Source organism: Aquila chrysaetos, chromosome Z, assembly GCF_900496995.4.
Source record: "Aquila chrysaetos chrysaetos chromosome Z, bAquChr1.4, whole genome shotgun sequence".
Lineage (NCBI taxonomy): Eukaryota > Metazoa > Chordata > Aves > Accipitriformes > Accipitridae > Aquila > Aquila chrysaetos.
In genome coordinates, this window is record NC_044030.1 from 61,588,977 (window position 1) to 61,612,532 (window position 23,556).

The following is a 23,556-nucleotide window of genomic DNA, read 5'->3' on the forward strand; positions in this document are numbered from 1 at the left end:
AGTAATCTAATAGCTTGTATTGAAGAGCTATTTGAAGAGGAGGTAACTACACTTAAGGAAGTGAAATAGTACAGCAAATTTATTTTGCAAATATATGAATATAAATCTGCACGTTTGTGTCCTGGTATATATATTGGCTATTGAGTTCAAAATTTTTGCAGCTATCACTTCAAACAAAACAGGCTAGAAAAGAGAGTTTAAAATACAATCAACTCTATTATCTGGCCTTTTGTTCTATACTCAGTTAAGAGTTAAATTATTACATTTCAAGTAAATATAAAAATTCATTAGCCATATGGTAAGGAGAGAAAAAAATGCATGTAAGGAAGTGTTGCTATACTGTGATAGGGACTGATATACAGTTGATGTATTTTACAGGTTTACATTTATTTCATTTTTCATTGATGACTCCATGCTATTCTGTTGATATTTGTTTCAAGTATTTATTTTCAAATCTTCATTATATTTGCTCTAAGTTTTTACTTGGTGAAAAATACAATCCTAAACAGGGTTATCAATTTAAGGGGCAGTAATTGGGTCCCAGCAGCATGACAACGTCTTTGTCATGAGTGCAAATATGTTTAGACTTAAAAAACCCAAGAAACACACGTGTGTTCAAGTCCATTAGACACACTTGTATTATACTATACAATTTCATTTTGAATGAGTATATTGCATTAGAAGGCAATATAAATTTCTTGGCATTAGCCATCATTAAGTAGTAATACTCAAGTTGGGGATGACCAGCTAAGAGGTTAATGTAATTCATGCTGCACTGTGCAGAACGTCAGTTTAAAAATATTGCTTCTTTTCCCGTGTAAAAGGGTATGCACTAAGCACTTCTAAGAAGTGAACTCAAGTAGTCCTCACAGAATAGCATGATGAGCTAAAGCAAGTTCTTATACGTAATTTTTTTCCCCAAATACCACTTGTGATAAAACAAACAAGACAAATGACAATACTGTAGAAAAAGAAATAAATTACTTTTAACATATTTTTACTGAATCCATAACTGCTTTGTCAAGGTAAAAGACGACTGTTTATTTTATCATCCTGAAATGGTGTACCTGTCACATACATAAAACATGGCACACTTCTTGCATCCATGAGATTTTCAAGAGAGTCTATTTTTGTCTAGTCTCATGGTAGAGTTGATTTAATCCAAATATATGTATACAATTTAAAAAAAAAAATATGTCAGTCATCTGTTTCAGAGTTTTGAAAGTATTCATTATCTAATCTCTATCTCAAATATTCATTCATCTAAATCTAGGATTTACTTTAATGATAATGTAGTGCTATTTAAAAGATGAACATGTTCATCACAGTACCAATTAGTTAATGTTCCCATTCCTGTTCTCAGTAAAAACTAGGTGCAATTATGACTACATAGTATCTGTGAACTCCAGTTACTTATGGTGAAGCAAATGAAGGGCTATTTTCTAAATGCTTATCATTGCTGGGCATTTCTGGTAGGCCATTTAAGTTGTTAAACAATTTTTTTGCCTGATGGACATTATAAATGCAAGCTATTCTGTAACTACTGTAGCAGATTGAATACATTCTATTTTGAATCAAAAAAAGAAAAGAAGATTTCAGGATGCTCTAAAGCACTCTGAATACTTCAGCCCGACCAGAACATGCTTTCAACCACTGTCTCTGAAGCACTGTACCCAACAGGAAGTACATCTTCAATTTATTTACAGTTGGTCATAGACTCTGTTTTGCGGAAACCTCCTTTAAAAAAACAAAAGAAAAAAGGTCAAGAGAAAGCAAGATCAAATTAGAAACTCATCTACAATCAGGAAACCTGTGGCTGAGCTAGGAACTAAGCTATTATTTTAGGGAGCCTTTTCAAGACTCAGTCACAAAACATTCCATCCCTATGCAGTAAGTCTCATGTGATGGATAGGGTAAAGATGGAGAACACCTGTATACTGCAGACACTTCAGTCTCTTGATTGACACTCTCACCTAGTCTTTGAATTGATGTTGAGAATGCAGGCTGTATAGATCCCTCAGGGATGCCACAAATGAGGACTCTTTCATGGAGGAGCAGGTGTCAATAGTGACAATCATTTCTGTGCAATCGCACTAGCTGTACCATGTTTTTATGGTGAAACAGATTTTTATCATTGACCGTATCAAATACATAGGAAAATCCAGCTGGGTTAATGTTAATGCAATGCAATACAAATGCCCAGCGATGCAAAAAAGACTAAACCCAACAAAGAGAAATATCAGGTTATTAGTCCTGTGTAGACTACAAGATTCTAACCATTCCAAAGAGCCATCTTGGTCAGCAAAATTTCAAAGAAAAACATTGCTCTTCGCTTTAAAAGAAGACCCTTTGCTCTTATTGAAATAGCAAAATTCAGGGGGCTAAAGGGATAATTCAGACTCTGGAACAGTTTTAGTAGATGCTAGGAGAGATGTATGCATTTTCTTATTCCAAGACTAGGTTAACAGCTTCCAATTACATCTTGCTGTTGTTATTTGTGTCCACTCAGTTTTCCACACATGGCAATTCTCCTGTTTGTTTCTTGTCACAAGTGAGAAGCCATACAGATTCACGGGACTAAATATTTTGAGTCAATCACATTAAAAGCTGTCATTAACCAAAAATCATATAAATTCCACTGACATTCTGTACCACAGCTTTTGGATGAAATGGAGTGATCTACAAGTAACATCTGGAATTTAAACAGGGCCAATGACTTTCTTGGCCGATCACTGTTTTTCCTTGCATATACATAGGAAGGATAGGGAAATGTTCAATTTAATGTTCAAACTGCACTTAAAAAGATCTTCATTCAACTGAAAAAAAAAAATCAGGTTCTAGGTATAATTAGCTGGATATCATAGGTCAAAAATTAATGTGGGAAAAACAAGCAGCTTCTCACAGATGATATACCTGAATAAGGGCACTTACTTTTGGAAACAGAAGCAAAAGTCAAAAAACCTTATATATGCTCTTGAAAGTACCATGCTTTAAAAGGCTACCTTTTCCCTTTGAAACATAACCAGGAAAGGACAACTCCCCGTAACTGTGTACAGTAAAGTGTAGATATTTGATTGTTCTATATACATTCAAATAAAGAGCTAAGGAGTACTTAGGCTCAAATTAATATCTGCTTAAGATTGTATGTTACAATACAATTGGGTACCTTATCCATTAAAGGTGTGGATAATTTTGCCTAATGTTATCAAATATTGATGAATTTTGAACTAACAAATTCATATTGAAAGATGGTTCCGCTATGAATGACATGTAATCTTACCTGTGTATGTTATCTTGACCAGAAGGGACTACACCCAGGTTTGCTGCCTTCACTACCCTCTCAATTATTACAAGTCTAGTAGAGTTCTGCGGAGCAACAGCTATTGTAGCAGATGTCTCATTCATTCCTGTCAGCATCCCTGAAATGTTAAGTATTTCATTATGAATACTTTAAGATTTGCTTGCTTATTAAGCATAAAACCAAAGTGAGAGACTTCTAAACAAAACCCCACATTTGCATTAAAAGTTAAATAATTCATCAAGAAAACAATTTTATAAGAAATTACATAACTACATTAGTTTAATGTATTACTTGCAATGCCCTATTATTAGAAACAAATTACTAATAACTGAACAAAGACATGTGTGATAGTAATGCAACTGTGAAATCAAGATGGTTCTTTTTCACAAAAAGTGTAACTTAAAAGAAGAATGTAAACATAGGAATGAAATATTAAGTAAGACTCATTTGGAAAAGTGCAGCTTAAGTAACACCATATACAAAGACACCTTCTAATCTTTCAATCATAAAACCACTGCGCTTAATTATTATTTCATATCCAATTGCTAAAAATAATCTTGAAATTCAGAGAGTAGTCATTGGTTCAATTTAGTTCATGAAGATAAAGTCATCACATTTGAAACTGGGAAATTCAGTTAGTATCCATCTCTAAAATGTCATGATAAATTATCTGATTAAAATAATTTGAATATCACTACAAAATGGAACACAAATGTCAAGATTATATCCACACATATGACAAAAAAAAGTAAAGAAGGAAATGTTGTTCAAGGACATTTTAACAAAACCCCCCACTTTTCTATCAATATCCATTGTTTAGGAGAATGATTTGCTGGATGCTAGTGTTGATTAAAATCCAACAGTAACTACAACTTAACATTGTGTGTGTATTTTTACATTATGTTCAGAAGCTGAAAACACAGACAAACAATGGAGCACAGTACTTTAGGCAGAAATATGATGCATCTGAAATCCATCATAACATTAACAATGAAAACAATGCAAAAGTCTCAAAAGGCTAATATTTTAGGGCTGCACATACAGTTCTAACCCAGAGCAAATGGCACTAAGATGCTTAATAGAGCAATTAAAAAAATAAATCCAACATTTTTATGCACTAGAATGTGCATTAGCTGCTGTCACAAAATAAGAAATATCAAAGTAAAAATGGAACAGCTCATAAGTAAATAACAGGATATTTTTGAACATGATCTCCTCTTGAAGAGAACAAAAATAAGCATACAACTTCTATAAAGATCAGCTTTGTTTTGGGAATAGAACATTCTGTTTCAAATTGTTTAACTTCACTATTAGGCAAAAGCTTTAAAAACTACATACACAGACTAAAACTGCTTTTAAGCAGAGCACAGGGACTGACATAACACAGCTGAGAGATGTGTGTACTCATTTAGGATTTAAACCTTCTCCATTAAGCTCTATTGAAGAGCAAATGCTGAATAAATGAATGCAACTATGTTTATGTTAAAAGCCTGTTTCCCGCAGCATGTAATTAAAGGAAATGTTGTACAAAGCCAGTACTTTTGTCAAGCTCCTGTAAATGGAAAGATGGATAGCACTCAGAGAAGTGAATGCATTGCTTCATATTTAACCTTAACACTCTTGTCATTAATGGTTTGTCTAACTTGTTCTATAAAAGACAAGGTACTGCTCCATTGAAGTAAAATTAAAAAAATCAACTAAACCATGCTTTTCAGAACAGAAGATTCATTATCGTCGACTAATGTATTGGCATAAAGCAAAGTAACATCCTATCAAGTAAGGCACACATTCAATCTGCCTTTTCACCCCCCTTTATTTTTAACTCATGCTGTTTTATTGTTATAGGCAATTTGTACCACTCAGCATGACAGTGTAAACTGAATCAAGATTAATTTACATGCAAAAGAACACTTAGGAGAGCAGCATGGTAAGCAAATGTATTGTCTCGATTGCTGAGGTGGAAAAGAACCTGGAAAGAAAAAAGGGTGCTCTAATTAAGGGGCATCAAATATGATTGCCTGTGGTAGTCAAGGGGCAGAAAATAGTATATGTCCAACCATTTAAAGAATTAGCATCTTGCTTGTTAGGAAGACAGTTGGATATATAAATCTTAATAAAATTAGGTAAACAATTTGTTTACTTAACCAAGGTGTTTGTTTTTTGTGTGTTTTTTTTTTTTTTTTTTTTAATGGGAATCAGCTATAAGCTTTTAAAAAAAAAAATTGACAAAATTATTTTGAAACATGGCCACAGGGGAAAAAACCCCAGTCTTTATACTTGAAGTAGATTTAACTGGCTATTTTAAAAACACCTTCATAAAAATTCTGATTAATATCCAGCTATAACAATCACATGCCACCTTTAATATTGCTTGAAGCATGAGAATCTAAGAAAACTCTAGTCAGAGCCCAGAGCAGCAATTAATCTGGGTTAACTAACTGGTACAATGAAATAACTGTACACATTTTTAATAATAAAAGGAAATGAAATTAGAAAAATTACACTGGTATGTAACAAGGTATGTTAGCTACCAGACTAGTCCTATTCTGAACTAAGGCAAGGGGAGTTTTGCTACTGATTTTTAAAAACAGCAGACAAGTAAAAATTTGGATACTGAGTTCCCAACAGTACATGTCTCACGCATGCATAACTCCTGCTACAGAAACTGGACTTTTCATGGGGATGTGATGTAAAACAGGGTGTAAAATCCTGAGGCCTGAAGATCAGTAAAAGTATTTAACCAGAAAGGTAAAGAGTAGTTTGGCAATACCATTTTTATCTACTGCTTCCAAACTGTCAATCACAACATCAACCACTAACTCAGCTGCAGCTCTTGGGAATTACCTCACCAGAGGATTCCCCAGCTCAGGAGGGAAGGGAAGGGAAGACTGTGTAGCAAGGCTAAGCGTACCATGTGCAGCATGTGGATAAATCCAGCTTTTGAGGTTCTGCTGCTACCACTAGATAACCTTCACAGCCATGAATATTCAATAACCTGTCTGTTCTCCTCTCCTTATGCCATCAGGAAGAAAAGGGACATATACAAATGTAACAGACAATGCAAAACAGCAGAGTGTAATTGAGTAAAGATGTGTAGCAATGAATTGTCTTCTACATAGCAGTATAATACTGGCTATTTCCTCTTTAAGCATTCCTATTAGGTTACACATGCAATTTAGATGTAAAAATCCTTAAAACCCATACATATTCTCATTCTCCCCCAATATATTCTTGCATTTCTAATATTCTCCTCGCTCGTTCACTATTTTTTACCTATTTGTTTTGGTTACAAATGAAATAAGGCACCTCCAGGTACAAGACTTGAAACATCTTATGTCCAAAACCAAAAAAAAAAAAAAAAAAAGGGGGGGGGGGAGAAAAAGCATGACAACTGAAAAACAAGTTATATAAATCAGTTTCATTTGGAGAATACAGACAAATCAAAGTTAAACACAAAATAGAATAATATATACCGACTCCTAAACTGCCCTGCATTTATTATTGTAATTTGGATTTTCCATTTACCAAGATCACATAGTAATTCTCCCCAAATGCTAGCTGCTCCTAGATCTTTGTAATAAATACTTATGTAAAATTTAGAACTGATACCTCTATTACCACGAATATTCTGAAACAGCTGATATCTATACGAAAAAAGATGCAATAGAAAAGGTTTTTAAACCTGTGGTAAATTTGCCAGCATCAAGTCCTGCATCAAAGAATGAATTCAGGAAGACAGAGAGAGCGATACAGAAATGCCAAGAGACCTTCATGGATTTACAAATACTTCATATAAACAAATTTTCAAATAGCTTTATTCAGAGTAGCCTTTCTGCTCTATTAAACATAGCAAACAGCTGCCAGATTTATTCAGACAAATAATCAACAACCATAGAAGTAAAATGGCAGAAGAAAAAGGAATTTTGGCAACAACTCCACAGAGGACCACAGCTATTCTCCAAGTGCACTTCTATGTGCTTGTGGTTCTGTATGGCCAGTCAGGAGGAAAAAAAGCCCTCAGTCACAGTAAAATATACAAAAACTCTATCAAAATATCACAAAACAAGCAAATATAAAAACAGCGGGGGGAAGAAGCACAGTAACCTGCCTTCCTCTCACTACAACCTCAGCTACAATTTTTACAAGGGAACAGTTTAAAATAAATGTGCCACAGCCTCATTCAATCACTCACCTTGGTTTGCTGAGCAGGTATAAAGCAGAGGCAGGCTTTAGCCAGCAAAGGGTAAGAACAGCAAATAAGTATCAATTGGTTAAGAAAACAAAGCACAATCCTAACTTTTCACTGCAGCCATAAGCTTAACTGAAAATGATCTAGGCGATATTTAAACTACTTTCTTAATCATTCAAAAATACAAAAGCAAGAAATGCTCAAAAACAATAATTAATAATACATAGCATTACTCATTGGTGTTCTTGACTGCTTGATGGATATACTGAGTTTCTGAGCCTTACACAGCAATGAGACAGGATCCCATGGGTATATTCTCATCTCAGTGTGAAGAGATTTACACATGTAAATCCCCATACATTGAGATAGATGAGTAAACACTATTACATTTGAATGCATCCAAAATGTAATCATTTATATATTAAAATATCCAAGAATCATATCCAAATTACGGGTAGCAGTATGAACCATTCCATTTAACACACGGTCAAAGCTAAGTACAATTTTCTCTAATTGTATTGTATAAAATATTCAAGTCACTAAAAGCTCTTACGGAGGTTTGTGTTTGGACTAGCACCAGAAACTTACATCCTTTAAAGGCGCAACATTAGAAGAATGCAGAAGTATATAAAACGTGTCACCTTTCTAAAGCATTCCAACAAGAATTTTTTTTTATATGAAGTGTTTGAAAGGAAAAAAGATTGAAATCATCTTCAAAGTAGCTGAGGAACAGGTACACTAACAGTATTTAAAAGCAGCCTTTGAATAAAGACTAGTAAAGACAGACACCATATCAATGTATATTTGGTTTATTTCCTTCAGCTGGGATTCCAACTTTCTGCTTTACTGCTAGCAGGAAAGATATTCACACTTCATGATAGGAAGCCAAAACTTGCTGAGCCAGAAGACTGTTTCGGGGTGAAGAGTGGGCTTTGTGCTTTTAAAGGCACACTGAAAAGCTGACAAATACCACTGCACGTTTTTAAATTAAATCATTAGTATCAGACTGAATACTAACAGAGACTAACACAAACAGCTACACTGGAAGCACTTGCTGTACGCTTGGAAATTGAAAGGAACACAACCCTCTTCTCATCCAAATACATTTATTGAAGCTGCTGAAATATTTCTCACCTTGTTCCTTCTTAAAGTCTTTCTCTGACATAGTGACAGGCAAAAGCAGTTCTCCAACAGGGGGTTGAATGTTAACATTGAAATGATCATCCTTTGTGCTGGGAAAAGAGAAATTACAGAGAATCAACAAAGTGCTTCAACATAGATTAATATATACATATCAGCTCCAAATTTACTATGGAATCTATAAACAGTAAGAACTACCTGCATGATTTCTACCTTGTTAACCCAAAAGCCTGCTAATTTCTTACATAAGTAAAGCTGATCCATTTTCTCCAGTACAAATGTATTAATATAGCATGCATGCTCTTGTATTTCTGAAAATGTAACTTTTACTTGTATTAATGTTTATTTGTAATCTATAAGGCATCACACTCAAACTAAATGCTTGCAAAGGACAAATTATTACGCATTTTACAATTCCTTTAAAAGAACGGTTGTTCACAAATTCTGTCATCAGCACCAGCAGTCCCAGAAATAGGGCTAAACCTAGGAAAGATTTAATTTCAGAAAAAAAGGATTATTATTGTCTGAAAAAAACCCCAAACAAACCAAACAATAAATTTGAGAGTAAAAAAAGAAATACCTTTGATCACTTCAACTTTGCAACATTTTGTATATTTAAACAAAACCACACAGCATACTGGTTGATGAAAAACCACACTGGAAAATCGCAGAATTTGAGGCAGTTTTCATAATGGCAGAGAGTTAAAAAAATTACTCTCAGTAGTAGCATACTACTATCAAATGCTATAGATTCCTCCTTAAGAAATAAATATCATACAGTGAACTTGGTCTTCCTATCCATTCAATTCTCTGAGTTTCCAACTATCTTGTTTTGGAGTTCTTCAAGTCTACAGAAACTCAAGATACATTCAGTCTGCTATGTTTGATTGACTAACTATACCTAAGAGATTCGGCTAGCAATTCAGGATCAGTAGATCCAGTCAGAATCTTTGTTAATGCTTTGAGGCATGAGAAATTTTTAGAGAAGAACACTTTTGTTTTTGCTGATGTACCAAATAGTCAATACATATTGATTGCTGATATGCCTCAGATATCCTACTTAAATATAATGATAAAATCATTAGAATGGAAAATATATTTCATCAATTAATATCCATGGTATTTAAATTAACCTCAAACATCTCTTACTGAGTTTTTATAACTCTGCAACTTCAAAATTCTAAAATAAGATAGACTGATGCAAAAACCAGCACTAGGTCAATAATATAGAGAACATACATGTCTCCCTCCTAAAGATGCAAGATAAGCCACCTGAAAACAGGAAAGCATTTTATGGTCCTATTACTTAAAATTTTAATACTTACCTTAATTACCCAATTTCACAAGCAAATGCTTAGGGACTAGTACATTATTACTTTCTGACTTCTGATGTGTTATAATTATGTTTATGGATGCAATCTCAAGTACGGGCTTTTCAAATAAAATTCAGCATTAATGTTAACTTTGTTGAAAATTATTATTTAGTAAACATACAGTGGAACAATCTCTTCAAACCTGGCTAGTATTTCATTTACAAAGAATCATTTATGAAGTGCTGCTTTTAAAAATTTGCTTAGCTAACAAATTCTCACTTTTTTTCCTATATTACTTTAAATACCATCCATGTCTAAAGTCATTAGCATACTAAAAGAGCAGGGATTGTTTGACTGGCTAGCCTGATCAAGTGCACTGTAAAATAAGAAAGTAATATTTTTTTCTTTAATTTTTCCTTTGAAAACTGATCAAGAACTCCATCAGCTTAAGAGCTGAAGGAAGGGTCTTCAATCCTCTTAACTTTCTGCTGTTTACATACACTACTTGGACCACATTACTGAAACTTTTAACAATACCTTCATTGGTATTGTTCAACTGATCATTCAACCAATGTTATCTTTCATATTTAAGCAAGACGTGCACTGCGTAATTCAGCATAAAACAGATAAGCAGTTTTATGTACAATGATTCACGTCCTGCATTGACTGGACATACCATTTGTACCTAAACTTGACTTTTAACATCAATGTTTAGATTGCTTTGAAATGCTCCTGACAATCTTTTCACAATAAGAAGTAATAAAAGTATGTGCATAGCTTGGGTTTTATATAGCTGTAACTGCTCAAGAGAACCACTTAACACCTCTGCTGTTAACAAACTTTTCACTTCCCTTTCCCCTAGTGATTAAAAAGCTAACAGATATTCTTTGATAAACCATGATAAACCATGAACTCTTCATAGCCTGCAAGCAGAAATTCTGATTGCTAGTTGTTCTTCAAAACCACTTTGTTCTTAATTTCACTTTAGCCAGCATCTGGTTTACTTTGCATTACTTTAATTTCAGCGTACTTCAGTACATTTTTTTTTTCAGCCAGAGAAAATCATCCTCACTTTTATCATTCTCTTTATCACACACTTTACATGCTAAATATACAGCTTTTGTTTATTGATCTGCATCTCTTTTATTACATCTATATTAGAGATCGAGTAATATCTTAATTTAACAAAAGTGATTTCATAGTTCCATAGAACCATAGACCAACTCAAGTCGGAAGGGGCATCTGGAAATCACCTGGTCCTACCTCCTGCTCAACCCAGGGCAACCTTAGTTCACACTACTCAGGGCCCTGAACATTTGAGCTCTGAGTATCTCCAGAGATGGAGATTTCATCAGATACATAATAATAAAATTGACTCTTGCAGTACAACTACATAATTTCCCCCAATATCTAGTAAACTAAATTCCAGTGTATTTAACTTATTTATTTATACTTTGAATACTATAATTAGTATAAATGACGTTTAAACAAAAAACTGCAGAACTGATTTGAAGCTTGAACATTAACATTTAAGAATCTGGCAGACAATTGGTTCAAGCCTCACTGAAACATATCTCAGGTGGTGTTGCTCTAACTTTCCTGGAAGATCAAGCTGAAAAGCTTATCAGAAAAAAAGCAGTTTCTCAAGCCAACAAACATAACTGGGTTTAGATTTAAAAAATTAAAGATTGCATTTTCTGGTATTAGCAAATGCAATTGATGTTACATCCTTAGTGGAATATGTATGCTTAGTGAGAAGTCTGCAAAAGGAATCTCTAAAAGAATCAGACAAATAGGGATGTCCAAGAACAGTACCTTGCCACTTGTTCGCATAATCTGTTTTGTATTTAATTGTGAACTTAGGGGGCAAATAATATTAGACATCATTACTCTTACTGTTGCCTTAATAACTGTTAAACTGTACATACTCTATTTTTAAAAGACTTACACCATTTTCATGATGTAATTCCAAGGATCCCATGAATTTATCTTCTGATGTACTCAATTAAGAAGAACAAATGAGAGATGATAATGCTCCCACAGGAACACAGGGAGACTTACCATCTCCATGATAAATGACACCACAAGACTAACATTCAATCCTTTAGAAGACACAAAGTTTTAACTTTTCTTCAGATGGCTGCGGTGGGAGCAGCTAGCACCTGTTGTTTGAAAACAGTGTCCATTTTCCTTATTCCCCCTCTCTTCCCTCATTGTTTTTTTTTTTTAAAGGATTGGCTCCAAAGTGTTCCTGGGAAAGAATTTCTCTGCCATAACAAAAGACTTGAGGACAATGATGGCACCATCTTCGTTAAAACTAACACACGTAATATTATCACTTGTGAATGAGTACTTACAAGATTCCACAATGGAAAGACTTTTTAAAGTCTTAATTTTCAAAGCTTTTAAAAAATTATTATTCTAATAAGAGGCTGGGGAATATTGTTCTTGCTATTTATATTACACTTTTTTGTTTCACTCCTAGTAGCTGCTTCACCCAGAATACATCTATCCAAAACGAGCTCACGATTTTTGTCTTGTATTCAAAGAAGTCCAGAGATGGTAAAAAAAAGAATGGAAAGGGAAGAGCAACACACTAAGTTCCTGCAAAACACAGAATGGAGAAGTCTAGGAGACTTTGCTCATAGTCTTGCTGAAGAAAGGAAAAGACTGCATCCTGCTTCTACAAGAAAAAAGGCTAGGGTGATAGAAGAAATGAGAGTAGCTGTTCATGCCCAGCCTTGCTTTTTCCAGGTCAGTTATCTATCTCGACATAATTGCTTTCTGGAACTGGGTCAACTGACTACTTTAGAGTAACGAAGTAAAGAGAAGAGTACCAGATTGCTTGTCTTAACATCCAACATCTGTAAACAACTTGGTGCTTTGCTGACAAAGCACTAGGGAAGGAAACAGCAAGAAACAAGTGAAAATGCAAGTGACAGTGATGTGAAGACAGTCCTGCATCTCTAATGTTAGTTTTTAATATATGCCATAACACATTCTACTACATAATTTCAATCAGATGCTCTTCTGCATGCATCTACACCTGAATGCATGCTTGCACTCAATACAAATACTGACTGCTACCCAACCGATCTCCTTCATTTACTCCTCTTTGCAGGTAGAAGTTCTGCTTGGGAAGATTCCTACATCAACACAAAGTAAGGTAAGAGAATTTCTCATCGCAAAAAATCTTTCTTGGAAAACAAAATTTAGAGCAAAAGCTTCTATGATAAGGTAGAACCTGCAAACAGCAGATTGAGTAAGGTTTTCAAATCTCATTCATGGAATTTACTTCATTTAAGAAAATGCTAGATTCTTCCTGCTACAACAACCTCTTCTGGAATAAAGTGAGCAAAATGGTCTCTTTATACAGTCCACGGCAGATGAGAAGAACACACAACTTTCTTTTCTACGAGCATAACAAAAGTAGAAGAGTATGTACAGGGTCCCAGCTCTTCTAATAACACTGGGATATAGGAAATGCCAATATAAGGTAACCAGCCCATGCTTGTAAAAACCTCTGTCACATGTCACACTATTTTCCTATGAGCTCATTATTCTGAGCAAGAATGGAAGGCATAGAAGTTGTTGCTTTCATTCAATTTCTCTTTCTTCTTGGGAGCTCTGATTGTACTCTTTGCACTTAAAACTTGAGAAAATGAGGGGAAGAGATGTTTTCTATGCCAAGTTGTTTCAAAGAGAACTAAAAAACATCCTGCATACTTTTCAAAAGAATGGGGAGAAGAAAACAGGTTCTCTGTAAATTACTTTTATCTTCAAAGCTGTGGTTCTTTTACAGCTTTGTGAACAGCTAAGAGAATTTGGAAAGAGGGGATGAAAAGAATAGGGAAGAAGAGGTAAGGACAAGCTTCCTTCCCCAGCTCTCAATGTTGTAAAGAGGACATTTTACCTTTAGTCACTCGCCTGACACCTACAAAAAGCTGGAGATTTGCCTACTGGGTTCTACAAATGCAGACAGGAATCTGAAATGCTAAATACATGTACACAAAATAGGATACAGGTATGTATATGCTGTAACTCTCTGTTTCTGTAACCTTCTTCGCCTTTCTTCTCTAGGGATTCAAATGTCTTCATTCCAAGGATCCAAGGCCAAATTCTGACATAGCAAAGCTCCCAAATCTTTGTTCAGACTTCTAAGGAAACTGGTAAACTCTGAGAAAGACCTGAGAATATCCGAAAAGTAGAAACACGCAAGATAATAAAGATAAAATAAGACACAGTGGTAGGATTGTTAAGATGGTGATTACTAGGAGCTCAAGGATTCAAGAGGAAACACACTGATGTGGAAATATATAAAATCTGACAAGGAAAAAAAAAAAATCCACAGTCAGTGGAGTACTGCAGTCAACCTGTAACATAAAGGATCCGTTCTGATCCTTCTTTTCTGCTCACTGATGCCTACCTGCTTAGCAAAGACTGAGGTCTCTTACTAGGACGGTGAATATACCAATGCTTAACTAGGATTCAACAAGCTACCAGACTACCTTGCATGTGAGTTAGCCAATAACAAATTGCTTTATACTTCTAAGTTGTGTATATCCTGCTTGCAGAATCTGAACAAAGTAACCAAAAAGAAATAGTAACGCTCACAAAATCTTTTAAAAGCCTAAGTTTCTCCATTTATTCCTCTTTAACTTTCTGTTTGAGATGCATTATTGTGCAGAACACCAGTGTGGTGTTCTCTGCAAGGACATGGCACAAGAAAAATAGCAATGAAGAGATGTTCTCCTTATGAGTACATAGTGTTAACATCCTAATACACATTCTAAATGAACGCATTAGGTACAGTTTTCAAGTAAAGGTGTTTCACCTCTTTTTAGACGTGTGATCTTGGTAAGCTTTGCTTAATAAAAATAGTATTTATGAAGGAGGTCTTTCAAAGCTCTGCCCTTCAAACCTCTCTCTATAATGCAGTTTCTCCTTCATTGTCCTTGATTTGTACAACAAATTTAGAAAGAGATCTAAATATTTTATTACTCACGTTAGTTTTTTTCTTTATACAGTTTGTACTTATTGAACCACTAGTACAACAGCACATCCCCAAGCAGAAAGGTAGTGTTTGCTATGCAAAACACACAGTCCATGATTGGCATGTAAGACCAATTGATCTACCCATTACCACTATCTCCCTACCCCCACAAGCTTTACTATAAAGCTATTGATTTAAACACTGCCGATCGGTTTCCATTTTCTGATTTTGGGCAGGCCAATTAAGAAAGTGAGTAATTGTGATTACACTGCTTCAGGATCAATTACATTTGATGCAAGACAAAGTGCTCCTCTTAGAACAATGTAAAGAAAATTATTATGATCAGGAACACTTTACTGCTGAACACGCTTCTAACAAAAATGCAAAATAACTGACAATGTCTTTCATAAAGATATGTTAGCAGGAAATACAAGAATATCGACACCTTTGTGTGCACAGTATTTTAACTACATTTTGACAAACTTCTACAAGTCATTCTTCCTTCTGGATAAAAGCTTTTTAAGAAGTATGACAGGTTAAAAAGGCTGCAGCTGAGTTCTGAGACATCACCCCCAAAACTTTACATTGCACAATTTCTTCAATGATACTGAAATCAGTAAGATTTTGAACAATACATGTTTTAACAGTAAAACAGCAAATTTAATGCAAAGAATATTTTACCTATTTTTATACTGTTTTCTAAGAACTAGTGTCAAAGACACAAGGCCCTATCAATTAGCAAAGGAACAAAGTAAGCAATTCCTATTCTTAATTTAATTTTAAACTTAGCTTGAGCTTTGTCATTGGACTCACATTGTCCAAATCATTAAAATGAATACACCACTGAGGTCTGAGGCAAATCTATTTACAGTGATGTTACTCATAGTCTGGTTGGTGTTCAGGAATATTGATCTGTCTTGTTTGTCTAATAGGAAAATAATAAACAATTACTAGGCAATGCTGGAGAAAGTAATCAGTTTTTATATATCACTAATACAGCAGACCTCCCAAAACATAAAGGTGATGATCTGCATAAAATCAATGTGTTATGCTACATTGCTTATCCTCATCACTACTAAGATTCTTAGCAATAAATGGTATAAGTTTGGAATAGAATCATTAGTATACTGAAAATACGTACTTGAAAGAAAAATATCTGCTCTATTTAAAAAAGAATGTTCCTAATTGATAAACCGAGCATATTTTATTTTAAAAAAACCAAAATATATTTAGGGAAAGAGAGCCTATCATTCTGAAGCAATTATGAAATTGCATTGCCCAGAAGGGAACTTCCCTTCCCCAAAAAACCTAGCATCAGGCAAGAGTCCGAAGCCGTTTCCAAATTCCAGCAAACAGCATACAGACCAGCTACAATAACGTGATGTACATATACTACATGCTGCAGACATCTTGCTGGAGGTACTAATATCTTTAAAATGACTATGCATGAGCATCCATTTTAAAGGAAAAGGTTTGAGGAGTGGAAAAAAAATTAAACTCAATAGTAAAACCTCTTTATCCCTAGAACAAAAAATCTTATTTTAGCAATGGTTCTTCTGGAGTCATTTGGGTACTTCTCTATTATTAAGATTTTCCTCCTACCTTTAATAACCTGGAAGTTGTGCAAGCTGTGCTTAGTAGTAGCACACTAAAATTTCTACAGGATTCAAGAAAGGGGTACAGAACTTTCTCAATGGACTTCCCCTAAACTGGAACATGGCAATGTGAATGTCTATTCAATATCCTTTTTTTGCAGAATATAGAAAGTAGTGCATCTTGCAACAAAATATGTCAAAACCCATTATTTTAAAGTATTTAAAAAAAAAAAAAGAATTGTGCAGATCTATTTAGTGCCTTTGCATAGTTTCAAAGACTATATAAGCCTGAATAGCTCTTAAAAGAAGTTGTCTAGCTTTCCCCCACCCGATCATTCTAATGTTTGGACACGGTGACTATAAATTTTCCCTGGTTTCAAATGCTAGTTTATAACAGAGTTCTCACTGGGTGAACAGGTTCCCTGCTAGCCAAGAATGCAACAGGAACTCATACAAAGGAGGATCCTGAATGTGCCAATAATGAGGATAAGAAGTGTAAATCAGGTATATAAGACAAAATCTAGTTGGCCAGCCAGTTACTTGTTTTTATTCTCTCTCTAATAATTTAAAAGAATCTACAGCATGAGGAATAAGCTACTTTGGCCAGCAAATTATGGGGTTGGTTTCACGCAGTCATGTTAAATAGATCACAAACAGCCATAATAAGCACTCGAGGTAGTAAAATTACTCACACTATGTGCTTTTTTGCTTGTGATTTCTTACAAGGAAGAACACACACAAAACACTCCAGCAGACTAGTCAGACCTGACCGCTCCCTTCAAGGTGGTGTTATCAAGAAGAATCCCAAGAAGAGGGGGAAAAATAAAAATAAAGCTCAGAAACAGAGAAGTAATTCTAAATCTGAAGAGGAGTTCATGCTTCTGCTTGGTATCATTTACACCAAGGGAAAAACAGGACATCCCAAACACAAACTGTCAAAGAGTTTTTGAACTTATACATGTGATTCCAAACATGGATTTGAGGTTCCCATCAAATCTGTGTTTTTAGAAGCACGTGTTAAAAAAAATTGGAAGCCTAAGGAAAACTGATAATCCATGTAATAGTAAAACCAAACACTAATTATGTCTTTTTTCTCTAAAAACATCTTGGGTATACATCATGTTGTGAACTGTTGTTCAATTCTTTAAATATTTAATGAACAGCAAGTATGCTACTTCCAAGTAAACTTCCAATACACACTACTTTTGCCTTCCAAGAACAAAAAATTACCCTCTCTCCCCAAGAACTCACCATAACTGGAAACTGGCCATCTGAGCAGAATCACAGAAGTCAATACCCATTGAAACTGTAATGGATCCCGCAGGCTCAAGGCACTCTACATGAAAACATTTTGAACAGGTAAAGTACACATGCAAAGCAACAGAAGATCCCAGATGCAAACCCCCAAACTCCACATAATTAGAAAACCTATATTAAAAAAAAAAAAAGCGCTCCATAAAAAAGAGTCAATACTTGTAGTTTTATTTCAAGTAGGTATCACTCAAAACACTTGCATGTTTAAGTGTCTTGGATTGTCCTTCCCCAGTTAGTGTGCATCAAATGTTGCCATTTCAATCTTACAGTCCCACAATCAACAAAATAAAGATTTGTATTAGAAAAGCTAGGAAAATTATTTACAGCAAAAAAATATTGAAGTTACATCCTTTTACTTGTGTACACATCCAGCACTGAGATTTCATTTTCAATAACACCAGTTTGCAAATTTAGTTAATAAATAGTAAAACACAACAAATATTAATAAAATTTACATTACTACACACAGTAATGGAAAAAGAACCGAACTTAAGAATATTTCATGATTAGTGTGGTTTACTTATTTCTCAATATTCTGCTTGCATTAGTTATGGAAGGGAGTAGAAAGATCATGAACCCAAAATGGAAGATAATTTTGTGCTTTACAAGCAGTGCAGACTGAAGCACTTCTCAAATTAAGGTATCAAGAGACATGCTCATTCTTAGTTTCTTGGCTACATCACTATACTGTTTCCTCAATGTTGTAGAGAGAAGATGTTTTAGAGGTATTAAAAACAAGCATTGGAGCAGAGTTTGACTTCTCAAGATTACAAGAAAGAAAACCTAAAAGCACAGTTAAAAGAGAGGAATTCAAATAAAAATGATTGGGCGGGCAGAAAAATTTCTAATTTCTAGTTTATTCATTAATGTATCTGATCATTTTCGGTAACTGAAGAGTAGGCAGCTGCTCCATGACAAAAGGAAACAAAATTTAACTCTATCAAATCAAGTTCTGAAAAATACGGAAAACATGGAGGTGATACGGTTAGGCAAAGATTAAACTAATGCTAGGGAATGAATAGAAAACAAAGTATTTCAGGAAGTCTGTGTAAAGCACTGAAAGATTACAGGCTCCAGCTCAAATTCAGACTAAATTTTACCAAAGTCTTTGAGCTTAATGTTTTCAAACAGGGTTTCAAAGGCACCTAGCCAACAAGAAAATACTGCACACAAGGACTTCAGTGAAATAATTTGGCCCGTTTCCACTGGCAAAATCAGGACAATTGCCAAGGGCAATTGCAGCGATGGAGGCAAAACTAGACTTATACTACAGTAGGAATACCTGTCTACACTGACACTTCTTCTGTTGGTTCTGCGGGGCAAGTTACAGGATGTGTTTTCCAAATGCTGGAAACACAAAAGGTAATAAGAAGAACAGGGGATATAAACCAAATTCTAGATAAAGTGACCAAGAATACAGAAAATTTGCATTCAAGCAAGAAAAGCAACATTTTGGAAGGAACTACAGAGCTTATTTTCTGCAGAATAAATCAACAGCTTCAGAGCAGAGATACACAATAATGTCTTTCTTGGGGAAATAAATACTTTAAAGGGTAGGATTATCTTGTGGAACTCAAGAAACATGAACTGGATAACATATTAATTCCAGATTTTTTCATGTTTTTTACATGAGAGAAGTGAATGCTACTGTTCACTGTTATTGTGAGTACAGTATCTCCTGATCTTATTTAGAGTAATACTAGTCTTCTACTTGTAAGCCTTTGTGACTATTTCTTTAAATGTTTAAAGGGAGGGATATACAATTAGGCTGATGGTCAAAACTAACTCGAAATCAGAACTCTGCTCTGGACTTGTTACCTTGAAGAATAAACAACAAACAGTTCACTTAACACAAAAATTACTAACTTTCCTAAAAGTAACTGTCTTGATCAAGTATGTATCATTATCAAAATGCAAATGGTTCCAAAATTTTAACTCTGAAATAAATGGTAGCATTGTACAAGTGCTTTTGTAGCTATTTGCTGTAAATCTGTGTAGCCTCTTCAATGTTAAGAATATAAGTATTTCAATAGCATACAGCAATTTAATACCAAAACATCTTTTTAAAAACTGAAAACAAAGAATACTCTTTACTTCACTGCTGTGCTTTAAGAACTGGTTTCTGTATTCTTTTAACATGATACAGATTCACATAATAAGGTAGCTCATTAAAGGTGAAGTAATGTGTCTAAAGTGCAGGAGCTTGTGTCAAAAAGGAGTGTGCCTGTCCTTTCCATTTATATTATGAAATAGGGACACTTTTGTTCCTTCTGTCTATACCACAACGTCCTAAAACAAACAACTGCTGAGAAAAGAAAGCAAGTTGTGTGCACAGGTACTACCCTTGAATAAAAGTCGGTACAATCTGTGTTCTTTCTCAGGTTTTCTACTCTTTTCCACTAACAAATTTAGCAAAAAAGCATCCTAATCAGAAGGTAGAAAGTAAACCAATTTAGGTTAGGGCTGACTAGAGCGTTGCTTTCTACCTAGTCTAAGAATCCACACTTTGTGGAAGTATGGTAGACGCAAACTAGACTAAAACATATACTTCCACCTCACTGCCAAAAGCTCACAAGGGAAACAATGACAATACTCTGAGCCACCAAATAAGTATTACATCTACAAATGTTTTTTAAAGCTTGGAAAGAAAATAATTGTGAATACATAAATCAAAACCTCATTCTTAAGAGTAGCCCATTACAGCCATCCTGGACTAAGGCTGTAAGAGAATCAAAATTTGTGGGGAGACAGAAAAATTTTATTGTATCAACTGGAACTGATATAATATAATTGATATTTGAACAAGCAGGTAGACTTTCAGGCATGGAAGTTCTGATCTAAGGAGTTATTTTCAAGTCAAATACAAGCAGTGGAAAGCTGAATGAAGTCTTTGTTAAAATCAGATTATCTAAGAAAAGACAGTAGCATCAGAGTGTGTGTGTATGTATACAGACATATGTATATGTCTGTATACATACATATATATGAGTATACGTATGACTATGCAAAAACACTTTCCTATATTTGAAATTTTGCAAAAGGTTAAGATTCTGTATTTTTAAAGTTAGGACTGGATTACCTATTGGATTAAACTCATGCATCCTCATGCCTGGAGGCAATTTCTTCTCCTTGATGTGAATATTCTCTATCTTTTGATCAGTTGTATTTGTTACTGTCACTTGCACAGATACCATACGATCACCAAAAATGCCTGGCTGTCTTGAGAAGTGATAATGAGCTGCTAATCCTTTTCCACTCATTCGATGAAGCAGTTCATGTGTTTTTGTTGGCACAGAGACTGGGGCAGTGACCTGTTAAGTACAAAACAACAGTTGGTGAATGTTGTGAGTGAAGAAGAGATAAAATGACAATTAAATATTGCACTTTTCACTCAGCTAGAGTGCATGCTTTCTAGTCGGAATTTTAGTGAACTAGAAACATGTAAGGACATATTCAAATGAATAAAAAAATTGCAGTAATAGATATCAGATAACAAAGCCTAAAAATAACATTTCCGGTGCTGAGAAATAGCAGCTTTAACTTTGTTCTATTTGCCTCACTTTCCATTATAAATCTGTTTTCAATATTTTAACTCTACAGTTATCAACTAAATTATCAGAAGTTTTTTTATGAGTTACAGTTAAAACAATTGTTTCCAACAAGAAGTCTCTTTCAATTCTGTACATCAGAACTCAAGGGTGACCCCAAGCCCACTATGTACTGTGAAAGTATGATGAAAAATTGTCCTCTCCTCTTGTTAAAACCACAAAAAATGTTGCCTAACAATTACACCAATCAAATACTAAAACCCCAGTTGTATAGAGCAGAAGCATATTGCCACTTTTTTAACGGTCTTGCTGCAACAAGGAGAAAGAGAAATCCCAAGGATGTTTGGGTCCATTCTATCCTGAAGAAGTAGCAAGAGTGAAAGATGTTCAGTGTGCAAACAAATTCCCAGAAGATACTGCTGATAAGGAAATCTGAAATCATGAGCTCAAAAGTACAAAAGTAAGGAATATGCAGAAAACTGCAGAAAAGTGAATGTGAATTCTTTAAACAAGTTTTAAAGAAAGGCTAGGAAATTACATGAAAAGTAACACCACACAAACAGAATATGGAGGTTGAAAAAGCCAAATGCTCAGCAAAAAAATCCCATTTCTCTGGTCAATGCACTATGAGATACTGTTAGATCTATTAGCTATCTGTTAGATATATCTGTTTATCTGTTTCCACAGATGAGAGTCCATCTTCTCTTGCGCTACCCATAGCCCTGAATGTGTAACTAAGTGAAAGAGAAAACTGCAAATAGCATGATGTTCAAGACTCCAAGCAGCTAAGCAAGGAGAATGGGCTTTTATCTTGCCTTCCCTACAAAACTCTTACAGTTTGCTACATTTTCCTGAACACCACAATTAACATTGAGGGACTGATCTGAAGACTTGGTGAACACTGCCAGTAATAAGGGAAGCTCGTAAGAACTGGGATTTAAACCCACAAAGTATTACAGAAATGGGAGAGTGTGTGGGAAACATAAGGCTGTAAAGAATCCTGTTGAAAAACTTCAGAAGTTAGAGCACATCACAAACTTGATCTTCATCTCCGAGCACCAGCTTCTGAACTGGAAAGCCAGGCTAGTAATATCCATCACCTTAAAGGAGTTTCTATAAAGATCAATTAATAAATGTTTAGAAGTGTGAGCACTACACTGACGAAAGCTGAAGAAAACTATATAAGGAACTGATTTGAGTGTGTATTCAGAGGTGGCTTTGGAAGGTGCATTAAGTTTCATACATGTCATAACTGAATGAAGAATAATGAAGGAAAAAAAGGCAGAAAGGCTTCCCATCCCCTCAAAACTCAACCACTAGTGGCTGGCTGGGCGGGGCCAGCTCGATTGGCAGATCCTCTAGTATTAACTAACCAGGTGGCTTTTGCTAAATATGTATCCCAATGTTTGAAAGTCTCACCCCACATTGCTTTCAATGTAGTTTTTAGCAGCCCATTGTATTGTTTGATTCTCCCGGAGGCTGGTGTATGATAGGGGATATGATACACCCACTCAATGGGTGGTCTCTTTGGCCCAGGTGTCTATGAGGTTGTTTTGGAAATGAGTCCCGCTGCCTGACTCAGTTCTTTCTGGGGTCCCGTGTCACCCTAAGACTTGGCCTTTCAAGGACCAGGATAGAGTTCCGGGCAGTGGCATGGGGCACGGGATATGTTTCCAGCCATCTGCTGGTTGTTCCCACCATTGTAAGCGTGTCGCTTGCCTCGGCGTGTGTGTGGGAGTGTGATATAGTCAATCTGCCAGGCCTCCCCATATTTCTATTTCAGCCATTGCCCTCCATACCACAGGGGCTTTAACCGTTTGGCTTGCTTAATTGCAGCACATGTTTCACATTCATGGATAACCTGTGCAATAGTGTCCATGGTCAAGTCCAACCCTTGATCATGAGCCCATCTAAATGCTGCATCTCTTCCCTGATGGCCTGAGGGATCATGGGCCCACCAAGCTATAACTAACTCACCCCTACGTTGCCAGTCCAGGCCCACCTGAGACACTTCAATCTTAGTAGCCTGATCCACCTGCTGGTTGTTTGGATATTCTTCAGTGGCTCAACTCTTGAGTACATGAGCATCTATGTGATGTACTTTTACCACTAGCTTCTCTAGCCAAGTGGCAATATCTTGCCACAGTGCAGCAGCCCAGATGG

At 35.3% G+C, this 23,556-nt stretch overlaps 1 protein-coding gene across 2 annotated transcripts in view; it reads right to left on the minus strand.

Moving 5' to 3' along the window:
* The window catches only part of AP3B1 (adaptor related protein complex 3 subunit beta 1), a 164,990-nt gene that overhangs the window by 10,292 nt on the left and 131,142 nt on the right, over window positions 1-23,556 (minus strand). Inside the window, exons 23-27 of one of the 2 annotated variants that reach the window (XM_030004427.2) lie at window positions 20,925-21,156; window positions 17,783-17,867; window positions 8,625-8,722; window positions 7,494-7,528; window positions 3,301-3,419 (exon numbers count right to left, since the gene is read on the minus strand). In XM_030004427.2, the coding sequence (XP_029860287.1) occupies window positions 3,411-3,419; window positions 7,494-7,528; window positions 8,625-8,722; window positions 17,783-17,867; window positions 20,925-21,156 (459 nt within the window). In that variant the 3' untranslated portion in view covers window positions 3,301-3,410. Of the gene's footprint in view, window positions 1-3,280; window positions 3,420-7,493; window positions 7,529-8,624; window positions 8,723-17,782; window positions 17,868-20,924; window positions 21,157-23,556 lie in introns of those variants that run through there. The other variant, XM_030004425.2, reaches the window with a different exon arrangement.